General features: G+C 40.1%; 1 protein-coding gene across 1 annotated transcript in view; it reads right to left on the bottom strand.

The window, feature by feature from the left end:
- Window positions 1-5755: 5755 nt before the first annotated feature.
- Window positions 5756-22594, bottom strand: part of PPP1CB (protein phosphatase 1 catalytic subunit beta) — a 36718-nt gene continuing 19879 nt past the window's right edge. The window contains exons 2-8 of the mRNA XM_082218463.1: window positions 18232-18363; window positions 15218-15448; window positions 14865-14969; window positions 11761-11832; window positions 10536-10687; window positions 9673-9807; window positions 5756-8824 (exon numbers count right to left, since the gene is read on the bottom strand). Of these exons, the coding sequence (XP_082074589.1) occupies window positions 8720-8824; window positions 9673-9807; window positions 10536-10687; window positions 11761-11832; window positions 14865-14969; window positions 15218-15448; window positions 18232-18363 (932 nt within the window). The 3' untranslated portion in view covers window positions 5756-8719. The remainder of the gene's footprint in view (window positions 8825-9672; window positions 9808-10535; window positions 10688-11760; window positions 11833-14864; window positions 14970-15217; window positions 15449-18231; window positions 18364-22594) is intronic.

Consider the following 22594-nt stretch of genomic DNA (forward strand, 5'->3'; position numbering starts at 1 on the left):
TAGCCCAGCAGCATTCATTCTACTCTGTTTTATAAGGTATTTATGTATACGTTCTTCATTGTATGTCACTTGGAGACCTGTTAGTTGACAATAAATTAAATCAACACGGCTGAATGTTAGTTGACAAGCAACTAGTAAGTTTAATATGTAAATGAATAATCCACACCAGTAATGACAATACAGGGGAAAAACACAGTAGAAAAAATGATTGCAGATAAAATAGTTAAAACTAGATTATCTAGGGTTGCCATTTTTCAAAAAGTGAAGATCTGGACACAAAAGTTGTCGAGCTTTTCTTGCAAAATATCAAATGAAAAAATGAAGTTTTTGAGCTATTTTTAATTAATTTCTCAAAAATCTACACTTCCGACCAGGGACGCGGACTTATAAAAAATATTGGGGGGGCCCGGGAAAGCTCGTGAAATGTAAATAAGCTCATGAATATGCAAATAAGCTCATGAATATGCAAATAAAGTGGCACCGCCCCCTCGTGAGCGAATAGGGGAGAGCGTGCTGCTGCCTATTAATCAGCTCTGGAACAGCTGATATGCGGGAAACCTGGGGCTAGAGGCAGGAGCCCCTGCCCCCGGGGATTCCCTAATCTCGCGGGGGACGGCCGGGGCTCTCCGGCTAGGGCGCGCGGCTGGCTGGCTGGCGGGGGACGGCGGCGGCGCGCTGCTGGAAGGGCGCCCGAGATTATTGGGGGGGCTGAGCCCCCCCCAAATTTTTTTTGAGGGGGCTCAAGCCCCCTCAAGCCCCATGGAGTCGGCGCCTATGCTTCCGACATGGGCTGCCATACGTCCGGATTTCCCCAGACATTTCAGCAATTTCTGCCCAGACACGGTTTCCAACAACTGAATCCTGGCTATGTCCATGAAATTCTGGAGGTATGGCAACCCAAATATTATCTGAAGTCTCATACACAGGAAGAGGATGAGTGCAAAGGAAATTTAAGAAAGCTTGTTCATCAACTAAAAAACAAAACAAAACCCTTCCTTCTGCCTATTGCAGTGCTTCACTTGGTCCATAGACTCATAGAGGCAGTGAACGTATCTGTTCCTTGGTTTTCCTGGACTGATGAAGTCTAGCAAGGAACTAACTGGCTCTAAAGCAAAATAAAGGTTATTGTGTATATGGAGAATGGGGAGCGATTCCAAAGCTGGTTGTGTGAGACATAATTTGGAATGTAGGAATTTGACCACAAAAGTAGCACAGTATGTAAAATATATCTTCCACAGCAGCTAGACTCTCATATTTTAAAATGTAAAAATAGAGAAGCTGTGTTTTGTGGCTAATCTCTGATCATAATAAAGATTGATTGATTGATTGATTGATTGATTGATTGGAGGTGCACTGAGACGGAGGGAGGGAGGAGAGATCTGAGAAGGCTTTGCAGTGATAGAAAAAGGCCAAGGGTTCAAACTTATGGTGCCTGGAGTGGTATCCCTGTGGGATTGGGATTTTGCAGATTCCCCTCTCCACTGCACTCTTTTCACTCTACATGGTCACTTCTCTGTTTGAAGTACCTCCCAAGCTGCTATTATTTAGAAAAAAACCCCAGCTGCCATCATTTTAATGCACTCATATATGTAATGTGTAGTTTGTCCCAAACTGACCTATTACTGAATGTGTATTTCTATCTAGTTTGTAGAATTCAATAGACTAAATAGAAATAAAGATCTTAGCGGTGAACTTTAGACAGCTGTACGCCAGGGGGCACTATTAGACCACAGTCAACATTGAAGGCAAGCCTTGATAGTTCAGCTGTTTTCACAGTTCAAACTAGGTGGATTGAAACTTAACTCCATTTCCCTTTAACCTAAGTGTATTGAGGCCCTGATTCCAAACAAACCAAGGACACTTCCAGGCTCTCTCTCTATGTCTCTCTCTCTCTCTATCATCTATCGTAATTAAGTGGCATATAAATTGTAAAAATAAGCCAGAAGCAAAACGTCCTTTGCACAAAAGATATTTGGTGTACGTGCATGGAGCTCCTTGGATCTTTGCCCATATTTTTAGCCATGAGATACAGTATCTTGGAAATATTTATTACCAAGTACCGCTGCTGGTGTCCACTTGGTTCTGCAAAGAACAGGGGTCCTCAGTTTTTGTCTGGCCTTAGCACTGTTAAAGCATGTAGTTGTCTCTGACCCTGATCAGGAAAAGGAAGGCTCTTGTCTGACATCTTGCTAAGCTCTGGGGGTAATAAGCAGCACAGGGAGAAGCACCTTCAAGGCTCAGCACAATCATGGGGACTGGCTCCCACCTTTCTTCCAAGTTGTAGATGCAGAATAGGAACGTGTCCCTATGGTTCACCGAAGCTTTAGAATGCTTATTCCATCACAATTTTCAAGTGCATCTAACCAACACAAGGACAAGACAACCCTTAATCAGCTTTTCATGCCAGAAGCAAACTGGCAAGTCAAGTGTTGGAAGAACATTGTGGGGCAGAATCTTTTAAAAAGGGCAGTCTGACCCCAAACACACGATTCTTAGTTGTCAACCCAGGTTTCCAGTAGAGCACCACCATCATTCCTTTTCTGGTGCACTTTGGCCATTTCTTCCAATCCCGTAGTTCTCAACATGCACTGCAACAGGGATGGACTGAGCCCTCTTATATATCTCAGGTGCTGCAACCTTACATACATGGAGCACCTGAGAAGCAGAAAGGACTACACTGGTCCTGCTAGCTAGAGATGATGGGAGTTACTGAAGGAGCAGGTCTATACATAGCACCAGGTGAGATGGGTGGAACCTGGTAGCTAATTATTAGAATGCAGGAAATCCCTTTTTTAAAGTGTTAATATTTAAATAGCATGATTCCTAAAGGAGCAAGCAGGTGCCTGCCTCCCCCAGTTTACTCTACATAATTTTTTATAGGTCTGGCTCATGTTTCTCCCACTTGAAGACAAGTTTCAAAATGAAGGTATAGTAAAATGATACCCGTGTCAGTGGTCCATGTAGCAGGCTTTAATTTTGTTATTCAAATAGCACCATTAAGGTGTGTTGCACCTTATAGGTCTCTGTCTTGAGAAGCGAACAATCAAAATTTTGATGCGAGGAAAAATCAGGACAAGGCTTTCAGGAAATGTAACTGTTTCATTAGGGCAGTGGTTTTCAACCAGTGTGCCATGGCACCCTAGGGTGCTTTGAATAATGGTCAGGGGTGCTGCGGAGAACACTGGCCTCTGTACCTCTTTCCTTCCCTCCCGCCTTCGATGCCGTGTTACATTTCTGCCTCCCAACGGCTTGCACAGCTGTTTGTTGCAGCAGCCCTGGCTACAAGCTCCCCAAGGGAATTGTGCCTCTGGGGCTGACCAGGGAATGGGGCAGTGTGAGGCACCTCTCTTTGGGGCAAGGGGGGCAGCTCAGAGACCAGGGATGGCAGCTGCCCAGAGGACTCCCAAGGAGAAGAGAGAGGAGGCTGAGGGAACACTACACAAGGGAGGGTGTTCAAAAAGGTGTGAGGGGCTACCAGCCCTGCAGCTGACATAACTAGGCTCCTGAGCCCCACTGGGGAGCCGCAGAAAGAATGTAGTTGGTCACGGGAGCTGTGGACCCCAAAAGGTTGAAAACCTCTGAATTAGGGGAATGAGATCTATAAACAGCCTTTGACTTAAAAACTTAGAAGCAGTCGGTTTGAGAAGGGATTTGAAGATGCAGTCACCACTAAGCAGTCATTCTAAAGGAGGAGTTTAAGTTTTAAATGACAGCAGTAATTCAATTGTTTAAAGGATGACATCTGAAGGTGGCAGAAGAAAATCATAGGCAGCAATGTATCAGAATTTGACAGTAAAACAAGGGAGAGAAGGCAATGGAAAGGCCACAGCATTTTGCTTTGTTTTTCTTCATTTAGCAATGATGATGATGATTGATGATGATGACTGGTATTGATGAACTGGAAAAATAAAAAATGGCGCCCTATAATGATTGGAGATATGTACATACTCACTACACATGAATGAGTTGTGTACAAACATAGACTTGCAATAGACACATTTAAAGATATTTGGAATTTTTTATAAATACCATATTAGATGAAGGTCTGGTTAACTACAAGCCCCCCCCCCCTTTTACAATGTACACAATGTCTTTTTTGTGTTTTGTTTTCGACATGGGTACTATTTCTTGTTTCTTCTTTTTCGTGTCTTATCTTATTCTGTGCACTTGTAATTTTGTACTTTTTATTTTCCAATAAAGAATATTTTTTTAAAAAAATTGTTAAATTTGTATACAGTCCTTCATCTGCAGATTTCAGGGTAGTTCACAAAAGTCATAGCATGTTTATCAAATTATGCATCGTGTGTAGAAGTGTTGGGTCACCCAATGTCAGTAATTGGCATTAGTTTCACAACTTGTAAGAAGTACTTCAAGCAAAACAAACCAAACTTTATAGGTACAAGATACTATGATGGCCTCCAGCTTAGATACCTTTAAAAGGAAGTCAGACCAATTCATGGTGTGCGGTCTATTCATCACGACACTTTTATAGAACTGGAGTAGCCAACATTATGGCCTCCAGATGCTGAGCACAACTCCCATCATGTAAGCTCATATGCCATGCAGACTTGGAAGCAATGGCTTGTAACCTGATATAGCAGAAGACTGTTGCTTTTAGAAAGCCTAAAAGCAGAGCATGAAGACATGTGGTTGGCCACTGTGAAAAACAGGATGCTGGATCTGATCGGGCAGGGCAGGGCAGAAATATCAGGTACATGCGAGATTGGAGAAAGGAATATGTTCTGGTAATAGAGAGGTAGGACTGGTTGTCATCAACATATAAATGGCATTAAAGCCATGGGATCTGATAAGGTCACCCAGCTACAGTATGTAGCAAGAGAATAACAGAAGGCTGAAAACAGATACCTAACAGGAGGCCAGTGGAGAAAAGAAAAGGAGAGGAAGAGGTGTTGACAAGCAAAAGCAAGACTGTGCAAAACAAGAAAGCACTTAAATTATGCAAGCAAATTTGCATAATTTAGACAAATTACAGCATTCAACTGGTTGGTCACAGAATTTGTTAAACCTCTGAGCAACATATTGATTTTTCCACTAGCTCCACAGAGATAACTGAAAGTAGATTAGATAAATGCAACCAAGGCCATGTACCATGATGATGCTACATAAAAGATTCCCCAGCATAATCAAGTAAATTTTATGACCTCAAACGACAACCAGTTACAGTTCACCCATTAGTACTGTTGGGAAAGAAATCAAAAAAGGAAATGTTCCAACAGATTTTTATCAATACACAAATGGGGACCTCAATATCAATCTGTAAAACAGTCCTACAATTTCCTAAATCTGGGGGGCTCTTTTTTCATGTATGTTTGTTGTTTTGGTTCCAAGAGGGATTTTTCATCTCCAGGGGAGAAACACTTCTACACATAATCTCTTTTCATTAACACCATCTTGCAAGTTTCTAGAGCAACAGTACCATTTGCACATCTCTTTAAGGTTCTGTTGCACTTTTGTATCTCCTCCTAAATGACACGGGGTCCCTGCCCTCATTTCATTATCCAACTCTTCTCCACATCCCCAGATACTTCAAATGGTTTTAATATGTCTCAACGAAGTCCTAATGAAATCAACAGCATTGAAACCTTCAGTTTTGAAACATGAAATCTATAATGGATTTAAATAGTACATGTAACCGTTTGGGGAACATGACTGTCTGGGGAAACAGTCTACAAAATAATGTGGTGGTCTGAGACTGAGTCAGCTACAGTGTGCAAAACAAGACTTGAATACAGAATCAAGAGGTTTAGTAAAGTTTATTCCTAAAACTCAAATTTCCTTCCAAGCCAGCAAGACACAACCAACTCAGATGTCATGTTTTGCATCCACACGATGGGTTTCAAACAATTTATGTGCAGTCACACATGTGAAAAAAGCAGGTCAGTTGTAAAATTTGTTCAAAAACTATCATGTGAACTAATTTTATTTAGGAATCCAGCAGCCTAGACTCATTTGCACAAGGTTGTCTTTGAATAAGCTGCTTACATGACACATTCTGACGGAACAATGGTAGGAACAAAAGCTTACTACGGTAAATAAAGGTTACTTACTAGTAAATTATAGGAGAATGCTACAAAAAAAAGACATAGAAGCTTTAAGGGGGGCAGTAAAAGGTGTCTGTTTCCTTTTATTAAGGAAAGAGAAAAAGGGGGGAGGACAGTAAAGTAATAGTTAGAACCATGCTGAAATACATCACTAGTTCCATTCTGGTTACACAGAAAGGCTACACACCCTTGGCCAAAATATTTAACACAAATCGCAAAGCCAAGAAAATGACACATCTCACTTGATTCCCCGGTGGCATCTGTTAGTAAGGACTAGAGCTCACCCTCAAGCCTACAGAAACCAGCATTTGTATTCATGGGCAGGATCTAAAAACTGATCATGAGCAGTCTTAAGCAGCTTCAAAGAATACGCTTCCAGAAAAGTTGTTTACAGGTAATTATTATAACTAGTGGTTTTAGCCATTACATTCTTTGTTGGTTTCACTGGTATTTTAAAATTTGCAGTATGTTATCAGACGTTAAGTAGTGACAAGTGAGGTGGAGGACAGAAAAAGAATACAAATTACAGCGCAAGTAAATGTTTCTGTCTTTCAAGATGGCTTCACATGCACGCCTGCATACATGGGCAATGTTGTAAAAGCAATTTCCCAAAATAATTTGTTAAACCCAATTATACATATTGAACTACTGCCCTTAAACACATTTTGGGGTCCTTTATATTATCTGAAATGAAGGTGCTCTTACAGTGTAAAAATGACAAGTTACCCACTTTACAAAAAAAAAGAGAGCTGGATATGGCAAAGCTTTGCTTCCATCTTGTCACATTCCATTTACCTTCTTTGAGGTGCTTTTTTCCATACAGAGCTGCTGTATTTTTAAATATCCACCAACACAAATCTATATTAGTGTCAATATTAAACTTTTGTCTGCATCTCATAATGTATGCCATCAAAGGCAAATTATTTCATAACAAAGATTGGAATAACCAGTCAGACTTCAAATCAATTAAACAACTTTACTAAATGAAAAATCCTACATTTAATATGTGTTTTAAAATAAAATGGAATTAGAAAAGAGACTTAAATCCATGTAAGAACTTTTCACTTTGCCAGAAATCCCTTGCATAATACGTGTCAGTTCATTAAATGCAAGTTGCTAGAATTCTCGATTTAACATTTGCAAAGACAATATTAAAGAGTTCTACATTGTTGCACATTTAGAATAATTTAAATTGGAAGCTTCCCTACTAAGTAATCTTATAAATTTGACTGTGTTCAATAAAAAACATTGTATTAATATCCAATCAAGTCCTTGCCTTTCAATTTTTATCCGTTTACAATCTTTGCACATTTGACAGTGTTCAATAAAAAAAACATTGTATTAATTTCCAATCAAGTCGCTGCCTTTCAATTTTTATCTGTTTACAATCTTTGCACATTTCTTTACACTTTGCCATTTGCCAATATGAACCCTTTAAGGAAAACAGGAAAAGAAATACTGCATCAACTCTCGATCATGTACAGAAATTATTGCTACTATAGTACACTACAAAGCAGAAGTTTCTACAATAGTATATGAACCTTGGTCATGAAAATCCAGAGGATATAAATCTTTAGTGACATAAGCCTTACAATCATGTAGAACATTCACATGGCAATATTAGACAGTCCAACCACCACTAGCCATAGTTAACCTACTGCTCAATGATCAACATCCATTTAAATATACCCTCCTGGAGGGTGGGGCAGAGTGCACAGTTGGGCGGGGAAGAGGAGAGGAAGAAGAGAGCTAGCTTTTCCAGGCATATCAGAGAAGGATTTTCATGTTTGGTGAGCTATGCAGAATGCACTTTAATGCAAATATGACATTATCAGGAAGCTAAGCATGCCAAAAGGTGTTTCATGCCAATAAAAACTAATGCAAGGTACCACATAATTAAGTTATCGACTAATAAGTAATACCATTCTTGCCCTATTTAAGTTAAATGAAGTGTCATTGTGAGTGTAATGTTAGTTTAAAATGGTGCAATGAACAAAGTCATCCTGTGGCAATCTAAGATAAAAAGTAATAAGTTTTTTGTCATGAGAAATACTGACTGTTGGGTTGTCTGGATAAGGAGCATTACTGGAGTCACGAGCTTGAGATTGGTTTGTGTCTTTAAACTCCTATTATGGGGCACACATTTAGTTAGCAAGAATACTGGGAAGAGGGAGAACAGCAGCTGCCCCAAAAATCCCTTCCACAAATCATTTTCAGCCAGGAAACATGACTAGATACTTTGCCATCATTCTAGCTACAAAATAAGAGAAATAAAAGCAATCAAGCAACAGTAAGACCACATTACACAAATGAAACATCATGCTCTCATCTGATTTAACTATTACATCAAGCTTAAATTGGGATGTTGGTCAACTTTAAAACTGTGATGTGAATATGCAACCAAAATAATTTGTTTAGACTTGATTTTACTCTATGTTGGTTATTAGAGCTTGGAGTATACTTGTTACAATACAGTGTTGCACATCTGTCAACTAGAAAATATTAAAGATCCTTTACCCGTCTCTTTAAGTTAAAGATGTGACATCATAAAGGGTGTCAAATGGCTGGATGGTTTTACAGTGCACACTTATTATATACTGTATATATGGAGTTTTGTCCTTAATAGATCTGATGGGTTTTCTATGATATTCCTTTCTTCACCTCTTCTTCGGAGGATTAGCTGTGCGAGGTGGAGTGACGGGACGTCCAGAGTTCAGTCCACCATACTGGTACTTTGCTTTCTTCTCAGATGGTTTCAGAATCTTAAGAGGATGAATTAAGAAGATGAATAAACTTCTCTTCAAACCAACACAACATATCCATTAAACCAGCCTTACAATGAATGTATAACTTGCTGTCTACATTTGAGGTGTCTTCCTATTTACAACAACTGTTGAATATGCATTTGCAAAGTACAGAAAGAATTATTTAACAACTAGGGCTACCCATTCTGTGGACTCATCTAACCAGGTAGGGATGATAGCAAACTGTCAGAGCATAGTACTTTGCATACAGATGGTCCCATATTTACTCAAATGTAATGCGCACCTTCCTTGGCCAAATAACGCTCACAAAAATTAGGGTGCACATTAGATTTGAGTAAATACAGTAATCCCCAGCAACTTCCAGTTAAAAGATCTAGGGAAGACTTTAACCAGCTGCAGTAGAAAATATTGGGCTAGATGAACCAATGGTCTTACTCCGTCTAAGGCAGTCTCAGAAAACCAGACACCCCTAGCCAGCTCAGAGTAATCCATTTTATTTATTATTTTTCAAGAGACTCCATCAACAGAGTGGCTTGATCCCATTTTATTTAGGCAAATATTCACCTTAGCTTAGTAATACTATGACAATGAGGTATTAGAAAATTAGTTTTGAACTAAAGGAAGATCGTAACATTTGCTGAGAATGCTAGCCTTCAACAAGGGAGATACAAGCAACAGTGCATCTTAAAAGTTCGATAATAAATAAATAAATAATTTTATTATTTATACCTCACTTAATTGGCTGGGTTGCCCCGGCTAACTCTAGTTTTATTCAAGCCGTACAATGATAGTAACTTTCTGACCTATCCTCTCAGTATAGAGGTTATAATCCATGTTTATCATACCTGAAAAGAGCACATCAAAGTTTCATCCACACTCATCATGCCACCAGCATTGTCAAATTCTCCACAGTAATTAGGAGCAGAAAATAGGGTAACCAGCTGTCGTTTAGCAAAGAATTCATAGCCATCTTCAACTACCTGTCAGTGAGAAAAACACATAACCAATATTGATGTAACTTAAAATATTTCTGTAATCTGAGCCAAAATGTTTATCCCATAACCTGCAGTCTAAAAGTTTTCAGAGAACACATAGCAAAATGAATGCAACACAACTTAAGAATCCATGCAAGATCCATTATCATGCAAGTTGGCTTCTCCAAACACAATGGGAATTCTCTTTCTTCTCAGCTCCCCACTGCCTCCCCAAAAGCAATTTTAGGGGTATATGGAGGGCTCCAAGAGGAGCACCAAGGTAAATTGCACCAATGAAAGCCTGCTCCATGGTGGGAAGGAAACTAATTTGAAGTAGGTAAAAAAGGTAATTTGAAGTACAGAAATCAGAAGGTACAGAATACAAACAAGTTTAAGCAAATTATTCTTTGTGCTGTAGACTAGTTACACAAAGACTTCCAGTTTTTCTGCAACATTTTTGAAACAAAGGACTCAAAGTCCAGAAATATGTGTGCAGAGAGGATGTGACAGCTCGGGCAGCTTTGTGTTCAATATTATTTAAGATTATTTATTAAATCTGTATACTGCCCTATACCGGTAGATCTCAGGGCAGTTCTAAAGACTATATATAGCTAAATTTGTAGCCTGATCTGCACAAGCTCACCTACTTGTCACCATATTTGTATTTGTAAATGACATAGAGCCCTGGAAACTAGAAGGTAAAGATTCCAAATTAGAAAGAAGCAAATTCATACCTGATGAGCTCGACAAATCAAATCCAAATCATGACGATTCAAGAACTTGCTGACCACATCAGCTCCAAAAGTGAAGGAGACACCACGATCATTTTCACCCCAGCCCTGCACATCCTTGTCTGGATCAGACCACAGCAGGTCACAGAGCAAGCCTTGAAAGTAAGAGCACAAGTCTCAAACAGGACCCTAATGTGTTCTTTTTGGTACAAAATATTTACCTCTCATGATTGAGATTTTGGTATGCATACTTTGTACACATGAGGCTATACAAGTGTAACAGTTATAGATTTGCAATGTACTCCTACTGGAGACAACAATGCAAACTTTTTCTATGGTCTGTGGTCTGATGTGCACATCACATTAAACCATAGCTTGTTTTAAACTATGGCTTTATATGATGTGCAAACTGAGCCAGTATCTTTAACTTTCTTCCAGCAAGAAAAATCAAGTTGTTTAGAATGAAAACAAATCAACAAATGTCCATAGATCCAAAAAATCCTGAAATCGTAGCTCAGGCATGCCTCATGTTGATGGATTCAGTATGAACCTCGCTCTCCAAAAATTACTGTTTCCTGTTTAATGCTGGAGTAGCAATAGAGCTGCAGCAGAAGACAAAGGTTTTCCTATATGCCAAAATTTCAGCCACCTTGCATAGGGACTCAGGTTTAACTTAAAATTAGGAAATCCTCTATTTGAATCTCTGCTTCTATAAAGTACTATACAGATACACATGTTTATTTTTACTTTACTAAGTTTAGTTTCCAAGGCTACTACCTACAACTACTGTCTTACAATCAAATTGCTTCAAGTCACACTCTAGAATGCAATATGGATTTAAAAAGAGAGAACTTAAAAGTTCTAATTAACAAGCTATGCTGCTTCTCTATTACACACCCACACCCACCCACACCCTCTACCTTCTTCAGCATCCAAAAATCAATTTAATATAGGTTTGGGTGAAATCAAGGGAATAATAGTGCAACTAAGTCTGGATCTAATCCCTTATGTTCAAAACTAGGTAACTTCCACATGGCTCTTTTCAATTTGTACCTCAAATGATGAAAACAAGGAGTTTTAGCTTCCAAGCAGCACAAGTATAATAGCGCTCCTCAAAACCCTTCAGATGGGAAGTTTCACTACCTCTTTGAACACACTACTGATATATGCCACAATACAATTTTAAAATTATTTACAGTGAGCAGCAATTTGTGCAGGTGGGCCTTACCTGTGTCAGGAACATCTGTGGGTCTCATAATTCTTCGAATCTGTTCCATTGATTGCAGATCTGGTGACAGTCCTGACAACATGAATGAGAAAACTCATTTGCATTGTTCATAGAAGATGTCAATGAAAAGAATTTAGACAATAGATTCCTTTATTTTCCAATGTAATGCCATCCAATTGGTAGCCATATCCATTTGATTTTTTTTATGCTCATACCCCACCTCATGGCTCAATAGCTATTACACTGAGACAGGTCCATCTCTAAGATTTTGCAAATGGATATAAAACTAATTTTTATCACAAAAAATTGCTAACAGAGAGCATGCAATTGTGTTCTAAACATTTAAGAATAAACTGCACAAAACATCCATTCTTTATTGGAAGCATTAAGAGCTCTCCATTTTATGACTGTGGGGTTTGTTTCTTTTTATAAAATTGCTCAAGGTGTACAAGATGCCTAAGGAACACTTATTATTCATAATAAAGAAACTTTAATTTAAAATTAAGTGATCCTTACTTGGAATAATTTCATTGTTAAACAAATGCAAAATAATTTACATCTGAGGACAAGATACCTATTTCACTAAAAATAATTGAATTCAAGTAGCAGGCATACCGAGACACCTCCCTCAATGATGACTTCTACTTGGATATTTCCCTCTGTCAATATAGGTTACAAAATTATTTTTATTCTATACCAAGCTGCAAAAGTTTACTAAACCAATTATTTTAAGGGGTGGTTCTCCAGCTTAAGCTATAATGGAGAAAATATCTGAGCCAAGTTTGTGAAATATTTACAAACTACACTTTCATAGGCAGTGTGCAAACATAAAAACATAACATTACAATAACAGCAAAAACATCAACATATCAATGAAAACTGGCTGATAGCAAGAGTCATGTTACGAAGGCCTGTCTGAACAACAGTGTATTCAAAAGATATGTGAAAGCAAGCAGGGGTGACTCCTGCTGAACTTCTATTGGCAAGGAGTTCCACAGGGCAGGAATAAATAACTATTTTAATAATATAACTATTTTAACCTGCCCTGGGACCTGCTGGTGAAGGACACATAATTACTACTAATAATAATAATATCAAAGACCACTAAGAGATACAGCAGCAAGAGTGGGCTTGCACTTCCACTGCTCCTATTGCCATAAAGGTCATCATGATGTCTAATACTAATTTGTTTCTGAATCTAGACTAGTATCGATCCAGATAAATCAGTCTTATCCAAAAGTATCTGTAGTTGTTCTAGCATGACCCTCTCAAACACTTTCCTCCAATGGAGAGTATTAGTGACCAGTCTGGCTTTCCCCCTGCTAATGATTGCACCACCAAAGTGGCAGGCATCTCGCCCACAACCAGGAAATAACCCTCCCCCCAGGCTCAATTTCACCAGCTGTAATGGGCAAGGATCCAAAGGGCACATAATCAGGCACATCCCTGCAAGCAGTCTATCCATATCATTGTAACACATAAACTAAAAAGGTTAATTTAAGACTTTAAGCTAGTACAACTTTTTAAAAAAGAGACAGAACAGAAACAACCGTGTGACACATGTATTTTGCAAATGTATTAGGAAGCAAACCAAGTATTTGTGAGGCGCTTCAATAATGGCTGAGTGTTCCGATTTATCCACATTGTGATTATTTCTAGGATGGGAATCCTGATAATTTCTTCTGAATTTGGCTTCTTCAACACTTCAGCAATTTATTCCAAGAATATCACAATGTATCCCATCTTGATCAGCACTCTTTTCAGGAAGAAAGGGCTGGGAATCTTTTCTGGCCAGAGGGCCAGTTCTTTACCTTCCCCATGCCTGGTGAACCAAAGTTGATAGGTGGGCAAGGCCACCCACCTGTCTATCACCTGATGTCACTATTCCCTTTAAAGATTCTCTTTGAAGCCCCGATTCTTGGGATTTCAAAGCAAGTGAACCATGGGTGAGGGGGCTGAAGGTGCACGATAATTTGCCCATCACAGCTGATGGGTGAGCGGAAGCATGCCATACTAGATCCAAAGAACAACTGGGACCTTTAAGTTCCTGATTTGTTCCTTTGGAATCCCACCCTTGCCCAATGCTCATGTGGCTTTGGCTTTCTGAAAATGGCCTGGTGGGTCAAATGTGGAGGCCTGACCAGAGACCAAATGCTCAAACTCTGAATGAAATTTGGGCTATGGTTTACTCTCCAAAGTTCATTTCCCTTTGAGCCAGCTGGCTTCCTGATTGTTCATACCAATATATTATTAGCTCAAAGAGATGCACCTTTCTACCTAGCAGAATAGAAGCATGATCTCTTGAGGATATGGTCCTATTTTTGCGGTTAACAGACTGAAATAGGGATACCGTTTCACTTTCAGAGATGGCCGTTGCATTCTATCCAATGGTTGAGAATCCTCTGAGGACCCAGGAAGATGACCAGAGGCACTACTCATAGTAGGCTCCAATACGGTTGAGCTGGGCTAGTAAATGCACTTCCTTCTTGAAGGACAGGACCACTTAGTGCTGTGGTCATGTGGGTGCTGCAAATCCCTGAGATGGAATTAAGTAACTTAAAATTCCTGCTCAGCAGGAAGTTTTGCTTCCTTGAGGCTTCTCACATCCTTCATCAATTCCTCTGTAGGCTATTTTCCTATGCTGATGTCCTTAATGATAGCCAAGAGGTACGGATGTATGCTCTGCTGCCTTGAAAATGCTATCTAAGATCAACACAATCTTTGTAATGAGCCTGAAGAATGAGGGAAGGCCAAATTATAAAGGACCAGTATTTAAAACTGAACACTAAAATCAGTCAAAAGACCCAGAGGTCAACATACCCATCACTTCAAATCTATAACCTCTGCCTTCTTCAGGACTATAAAAAATTAATCAAACTGCTATACCCTGCTGGCAAGCTGTATATGCTCATTCATCAAGATTTCTCTGGCTAGATTCTGGGAAACCAATGATATTCTAGATGCTGGCATTATAATGCATTTCAAATTTACTTTATTTGATATTAGTTAAGAGGTAAGGGACAAGAAAACTCACTGGTTGGACTTTTGTCCAAACTTTGAAGAAACAAGTAATTTAACTGTTATGAAAGATGTGTTCTGCTTACCTCCATGGCAGCAGAAAATCTTCTCATCTACAATGGCTGCAATAGGCAGGCAATTAAAACAGTCTGTAAAAGTCTTCCAGAGCTTGATATTAAACCGCCGTTTACCTGGTGGGATTAGAAGAGCAGCAATTTATTTAATCACATTACATACGGTAGTCTGACCATTCAAAAAGAGTGTCATCTTTATTTAAGTAACTGCTGAATGCAAAGGCAATTCAGAGGTTATTTCACAAGTTTAAAGAGAAACATAAAATAGTATTAATTCAATATTGTTAAGTGAATTTTTCTACAGGTTTCAAAGCATGTCATAAAAAGGGTAACTACTAGAAACATTTATATAAGACTCTACTTACATTCATCATAGAATCCATAGATGCGATTAATACTAGCACACTCATGGTTTCCCCTCAGGAGGAAAAAATTCTCTGGATATTTGATTTTATATGCAAGTAATAAGCAGATGGTTTCCAAGGATTGTTTGCCTCTATCCACATAATCCCCCAGAAATAGATAGTTGGCTTCAGGTGGAAATCCCCCATACTCAAACAATCGAAGCAAATCTGTATATTGACCGTGGATGTCACCTACAAAAATTAAGATTGCAGATATATTTATGAAACAATTATTAGAAGAAATTATTATTAGAAGAAAATCCACAGTTGGTAGTAAAAACCAAAACATATACTCTACTTTGGCGGTAAAATACTAAGGGGGTTGTTTCCTCCTCAATTCCACTTCGTTATGTCCATTAATTTCAATAGGCCTACTCTGTACAGTGGTACCTCGGGTTAATAACTTAATTCATTCTGGAGGTCTGTTCTGAACCTGAAACTGTTCTGAACCTGAAGCAACACTTTAGCTAATGGGGCCTCCTGCTGTCACCGCGCCGCTGCTGTGCAATTTCTGTTTGCATCCTGAAGCAAAGTTCTTAACCTGAGGTACTATTTCTGGGTTAGCGGAGTCTGTAACCTGAAGCGTCTGTAACCAGAAGCGTCTGTAACCCGGGGTACCACTGTATGTGACTAACATTTGAGACAATTTAAATTTATTAAAATATTTCTCTTTCACCCTCTATTCTAAGTCATTAGTGCAGAGTATACATTACATAAACCTTTTAATACAATATAATATATGATAAAATCACCATCAACAATGAAGTAAACCACCAGATCCCACTGCAAGCTAAAATTAGTATGAGCCAAAAACCTATGCAAACAGTCAGGTTTTAACTGGTCATCAAAAAGACCCCGCCACTATTATCTCCCAAGCCTCTGAGGGGAAGCTGTTCAATAACTAAGGTGCTGCAGTGAAAAAGGCCCTCCCCAACATCCCCCCACCAGCTTCCAAAGGGGAGACAGAGAGGATGGACACCAAACACACTTCTAGGTAGATTTTAATGATCAGTCAGGACAAAATGGGGAAAACATTCTCTCACATACCCTCGCACCAAGCTTTTAGGGTTGTGCAAGATATTATTAACACTCTGAAATCCAACCAGTTGTGTACAGGAAGCCAGTTCAGATCCTATAGGATCAGTGCAATACAGTTATTAAAGATGTACCATTTAACAGGCTTGCTGCCACATTTTTTGGTTGGTGGCAAGCATTCTCCTAGTTTACTTTTCACCTTGAAAATGGAAGCTTTTATACTGTTGCACTCTTTAAGAAGTTTAATGGTTGTATCCAAGGATAGCCTACTCAGAGTAGGCCCACTGAAATTAATGGACTTGACTAATTTAGGACCATCGATTCCAATGGGTCTATTCTAAGTAGAAGTTAGTTGGATACAACCTGAAGTATTTAAATAAATCACAGATACCTTCTTGGCCTCAAGGCATGCTACATTTTTCATATGCTTGTTGTAGACACTTTTTATAATAGTACCACTCACACATTCCTATGCCACTACTAACAGTCAGGAAATTGTACTGCCTTCCTACTATCTTGTAATCTCCATGTGGACAGCTGTTATTGCTTCTACATCTTTGCATACTAACTACTAGTTTTTATCATGCTGCACACAAAAAGTTATTGCTATATTGCAGGCTTTAATATTACCAAGATTTTGCAAAGAATAGGGCTTTATTACTATTTAAAATCATTTTTATACCAATTTTTTAAATCGCTAAGTGCTCTACAATCTAACTTAAAAGCATCAACCAAAACATTACAAAATAAAATATTACAAATTAAGATCTAATACCAAGTACACATTAAAAACAGAATAATTAACAGAAGAACAAAATGTTCTCCTAAACATAAAAAGCATTACATATTAAAAAATGAAATACAAAAATAGATTTATACTTCACAGAACAGCATCATAAGCAACTAAAATAAATGAAATAGGAGCAGCATGCTGGTGCCTTAAAAATAAATGGCAACGCCTTTTTCTAGGACTTATCTCTACAGCAAACATACCACTGGCCTGAAATGCATTTAGGAGCTAGGAATTGTACATATTCTTAAAAAATGTTTTAGCAGTTTAATTGTAATGTTTAATTATATTGTGTTATTATTTTGAGCTCTTTTAGGGAGGAAGGGTAGGATAAAAATATCAAATAATAGTAAAAAATACTTCAATTACAAATCAGTTTGTGAGTGTTTCTAAGTGCATTCAAATGATAGGTTAAAAACAGATGTTTTTAACCTATCATTTGAATGCACTTAGAAACACTCAAATGCTTTTAAACCTGCTAATAAAGTACCATTTAAACTAAACTAAGCCCAGATGCAACTGCATTTGCTTTTCTAGTCTGTACTGTCCCTCTGAAATCTTCTAGCCTCTCAAAGAGCTGAAGCTCAGCTAGTGATGGCAGAACTCTTCCTGTTGAATGCTGATTCAGGCAAACGAAGGCATTCAGAGTGCAACTGCAGTGGCATGTTGCCATTCCTCCCAAAGCCTAAAGTTGTTTAGCAAGCATTCCTGACCTTCACATCAAAAGGCAAGACACTCCCCTTTTGGGTCTTACCCAAAAAAGAATGCACAAGTAGGCTGAAAAATAACTGTGAAAATATGAAGTGTTTTAGCACTTAAGTCTTGTCTCCTAAATTACTTTAATAATATAGGAACTAAATTAAACCCAAGATTAGTATTTACTATATATTAAATACAGTATTTCATTGTACAGCAGGTTTTGAATTAGCTTAAGACTTGGCAGGAGTATTTAGGATATAAATCACTCAATGTAGTAAAAGTGTACCAAATTACCACATTTTAGTAGGGTAAGCAGGCTATCTTTTCATGTTAAATGGTTTTGCTTCTCTTTACTGTTTACATATTTTGAATACATAGCAACATTCGGCAAATATTATTTTGCAGGTTAAAAGCTTTGCTTCTTTGGTATACAACATTAATCACCACATACCACAGATCTTCAGCGGTGCCTCTAGCTCCAGAAGTATGGGCTGGCTAAGAAAGATTTCTCGTGATTTTATACACAAGCCCCGAACTTCGGCCTCTGTCATCTGCACAATCTTTCCGGGACGACATCCTCGCACTGAAAGACAAATGATAAATTCAGGTCTATGAAAATTTGTCAAGGAAAACAGTGTGTTTCAAATAGTAAGCCCTTGCCTTCCTCAGCATTTATAAAGCACATTAAACCAAAATGTGTTTAAGCATATGGTTGGCATCCGTCCGTCTTGGGAGGCAATGGAGGAGTGTGCCTTTGGGGATGAAGTCAAACTGTTCAAAGGTTACAGTGCCTGTTGTAGCTGTAAAGACTGATATGGGAGAGACATATCTTGCTGCAGCTGGGGCAGATGAAGGCGTCCGGTTGTGCTGTTTCAGATGCACCATGCCATTTCTTCTCTCTGCACCTTTCCCAGGTTAACATTTATCCAGATATTAAGTTTATAGTAAAATGATTTGTCTGAATTGGGCCATATCCTTTGATAGACAAAGTCATAATAAAGTAGGCATTAACTTTTAATGCACACTATGGTTCATCATTCTGTTATTATCTGCAGAGGGTAGAAAAATGTGCTCAATGTACAATGTTTGCCATCAAGAACTTACTGGGTGTCCAAATAAAAGAAAGTAAGCTTTAAGAATACAGATCTGTCATATGACCTTATTGGTTTGAAAACTGTTATACTAATGAGCTTCCCTGGTTTCATTTTGGCAACCCCATCAGAACACTGCAAGCAAAGATTGAGAGTGATGGAACAGGAAACATCCTTGCATGCTTCTCCATTCCAAGCTTGACTAGATTGCTTGATGACCCAAGAACCAGGGAGCAAGTTCTGTTTGGGCCACCTTTATCTCACATGGAGAAAGGGGCCTTTCTGCATAGCTCCAACTGCTGATACTACCCCTCTTTGTTGGCCCAAATGCTTTAAGGGGTCCATAATTTTGTGTCAAGTAAGTGCTGCAGGTACTTACTTGACAAAAAATTCATCTTCTTCATGGAGCAAGGAGGCTAAGGAGTCTCCCACCAGAGAACCTATCTACTCATAAATGTGGAAGGGATTTGCTTGTTGGGGAATTATCAGGACCAACATCTGAAGGAGTGTGAAAGAATCCTGTTCATCACTTCAACAGATGACATCAGTGGGGGCTCCTCAATCCCGAGATGCCAATGAGTATGTGGATAGGGGTGATCCAGTAGACACTGTATCCTTAGAACTTCACCAAAGAAGTTCTAAGGAGTAGGTTTAAAAATCTTGGGATATGAGAAAAGGTTCTCTTCAGGATTAGAAACTGGTTAAGGAGCAAGCAGTAGAAGGCAGCAATAACAATGGAGGGATACAAGAAGCAGGGTCCCTTCAAGGCCTGTATTGTGACCAGCATTTTAAATTTGTCCATAAATGATCTGGACTTAAGGGTGAACAGTAAGGTAAACACTTTTGCTGATGACAAAATAAGTACTTCTTTGCATGAAACATAGCTGAGCCACAGAATTTGCTACCACCAGATGTAGCAATGTCTACCACATCACATAGACTCAACAGGTATACACATTCATATAGAAGGAGGCTATCAATGGATGCTAGTCATAATGGAAACGTACAACCCTCTAGGATCAATGGCAGGATGCCTCTAAGCACCGGCTGTTCATATCCTGCTTATGTGCTTCTCACAGGCATCTGGCTAACCACTGTTAGAACAGAGCAATGGACTAGATGGGCCTTTGATCCAATTCAGTATGGTTCTTCTTAGGTGGCTGGATAACGTTGATACTGTTTCCAATCCTGGATTTCTTATTCGTAACCCATTTTGGGCGTCCTATGGCCAACTCTGTATTTTAATCTGAAAACTTAATTATGTTTCCAACTGGTTGCTTTTTTAAAAAATGGAAAAGCAGGACTGAACTAACAAATGAATATGAACGGCTTTGATGAATTAAGTGCTCCCTATAGCATCATATAGTTCAAACAAAGAACTAAACAGAAAATCTCAAGTTTTGAATCTGTATAGATTTGCATATGATAATATTTCTAGAGAAAAACATACTATGTTTTTAGTATGCACATGTTGCTGTAGCTACTATTACGGAAGGCACATTCCTGAAGGTCAAATGCCTCTAAGATAAAACTGCAGGTAGCAAGTGCTTTCAGCATTTAATTGAGTACAGAACTTGATATATTTATGGTTTTAAGTTGCATAACATTGATTTTGATGAAGGACAGGTTAGATATATGTTAATTAATTAAACATCCCTAATTGATCAAAGGATTTTTTTCCCAATTCTCCAAGTGGCAAAACTCTTAGGTACCTTACAGCTACTGCAGCATTATCTGTAATCTAACATTAAGTATACTTAAAACAGATACTTAGACTTTTAACTTTAATACTAACAATTTAAGTTCTACATAATATATTCTTAAATAAACTTTAAGCATTGCAGATATTTCTGTTTTTTGCAACAGGAGTAAAAAAATTATATTGTACTCTGGCTTCAAGACTTTTCAGAAATTGTATATCTATCCTTTAAACTCACAGGTTTACTCGGGCACTCTGGAGCAGTGTTTCCCAACCTTTTTTGGGCAAAGGCACACTTGTTTCATGAAAAAAATCTCGAGGCACACCACCATTACAGCCCCGTGACGTCAGCGCGCAGCGTCACGCCGGGAGGGACATGAATTGCTAGCAAATTACATAATCACCTCCTTGAGGGCTGGCTCATCTTCTCCGAAGGCAGAACCCTATTAATTAACAGCACAGACTCACACCATAGCCAAGACGAGGGGGGAAAACCTCAGTCATGCACAGTCATGCACATGTGGGGGCTAAATGAGGACGAAGACCGGGCAGAGAGCAGGGTTCAAATCACCCCACCTGGCCAGGACAATCCCTGGGTGCTCCCTTGGGCCACTCGCCTGACCCACCTCGCAGGGCTGTTGTTGCGAGGATAACACGGGGAGAACCACGCGCGCCCCCGGGAGCTCCTTGGAGGAGAAAGCGGGCGATGAATGCAATGCACGAAATATATGAGAGGCGACCAGGTTTTGCAGGTGAGGGGCCCCCGCCAGCCTCCGCTTCCAACACCTGGCGCAACGACGCCGAAGTTTTCCCCCGGGCTCGGCTCGGGGAGCAGCGCTGCTCCCCCCCCGGCTCCCCTTCGCCCTCCCGGCTCTCTCTGCTGCCCACTGGGGACCCCCCTCACCTGCCAAGTCCAGAGCGCCGGTGGAAGTTGCATGCATGCAGGGCGCCGCGTTGCCATTGCATTGCACTGCACTCCATGCAACACCTGCATGCATGCATTGCCTTGCACGCCCGCCAAGGGGTCTCCCCGCGGTCCGATGCGTCCCCTCCGGTGCGGATGCAGCATTGCAAAAATAAAACCCCCCGATGCAGCCCTACCTGGGGGGCAGCCTCCGCCTCCACCGCTCCGGCTCCGCGGGGATCCCCGGGCTCCATCCTGCCACCCGATCTCCGCGGGGGCGCAGGCAGGCTGCGCGGGGTCTGCGCGGAAGAGCCCCTGCCCGCCCGCCGCCGCTGCGCTCATTCCATGGCCGGGAGAAGAGCGCTTCAAACAAAACTCCTGGCCCGCCAGGCCACGCTGGGAAACGTAGTTTGCGCACCCCGCGCGGGCGCGGAACCCAAGGGCGAGGGGACTACGGATCCCGGCAGCCCCCGTGCCGGGGACGGAGGGGGAGAGGCCGGGTGCAGGGATGGAGGGACGGGTGGGCGAGCGAGTGAGTGGCAGCCGCCAAGCCTTGGCCGAGAGCCAGGAAGGGCCTCCCCAGAGGAGGAGGAGTAGGAGGGAGGCGCAGAGCGGGAGGGAGGGAGGGAACCCCAGGGGTCATCTAGTGACGGCGCCCCAATCGAAAATTTGACTTTTTTAAAAAAAAAATATTTCGAATTTTTTAATTTTTCCCGCGGCACACCAGGCAACATCTCGCGGCACACTAGTGTGCCGCGGAACAGTGGTTGGGAAACACTGCTCTGGAGAACACTCACTTTGAAATACCATTGAAATCAGAAAAAAATACTTATGAAGTGTATTTTAGGACTAATGGTTGCAAGTGTAAACATTTCTCTTTTGCTGGCAGTGTAGTGCCAGTTCCAAAGACGAGCTTTCCAGCTCAGGACTTCAGACAGCTTGAAAAAAAGAACTGGTAAATCCTATGTATATTATTCAGGAGGGAAAGAAAGTCCTTCTCCCGATGTGCTAAAAGTGATCTGATAGCAGACGACTCTCTGGACAAGACCTAAGAGCCACTAGTCATCATCCTATAGTGTTAAAAGCTTAACTTGGGGGCTGCCACCTGCAAATCAGAGTA

This window comes from Podarcis vaucheri, assembly GCF_965113315.1.
Source record: "Podarcis vaucheri genome assembly, chromosome: 3".
Classification (NCBI taxonomy): Eukaryota; Metazoa; Chordata; class Lepidosauria; order Squamata; family Lacertidae; genus Podarcis; species Podarcis vaucheri.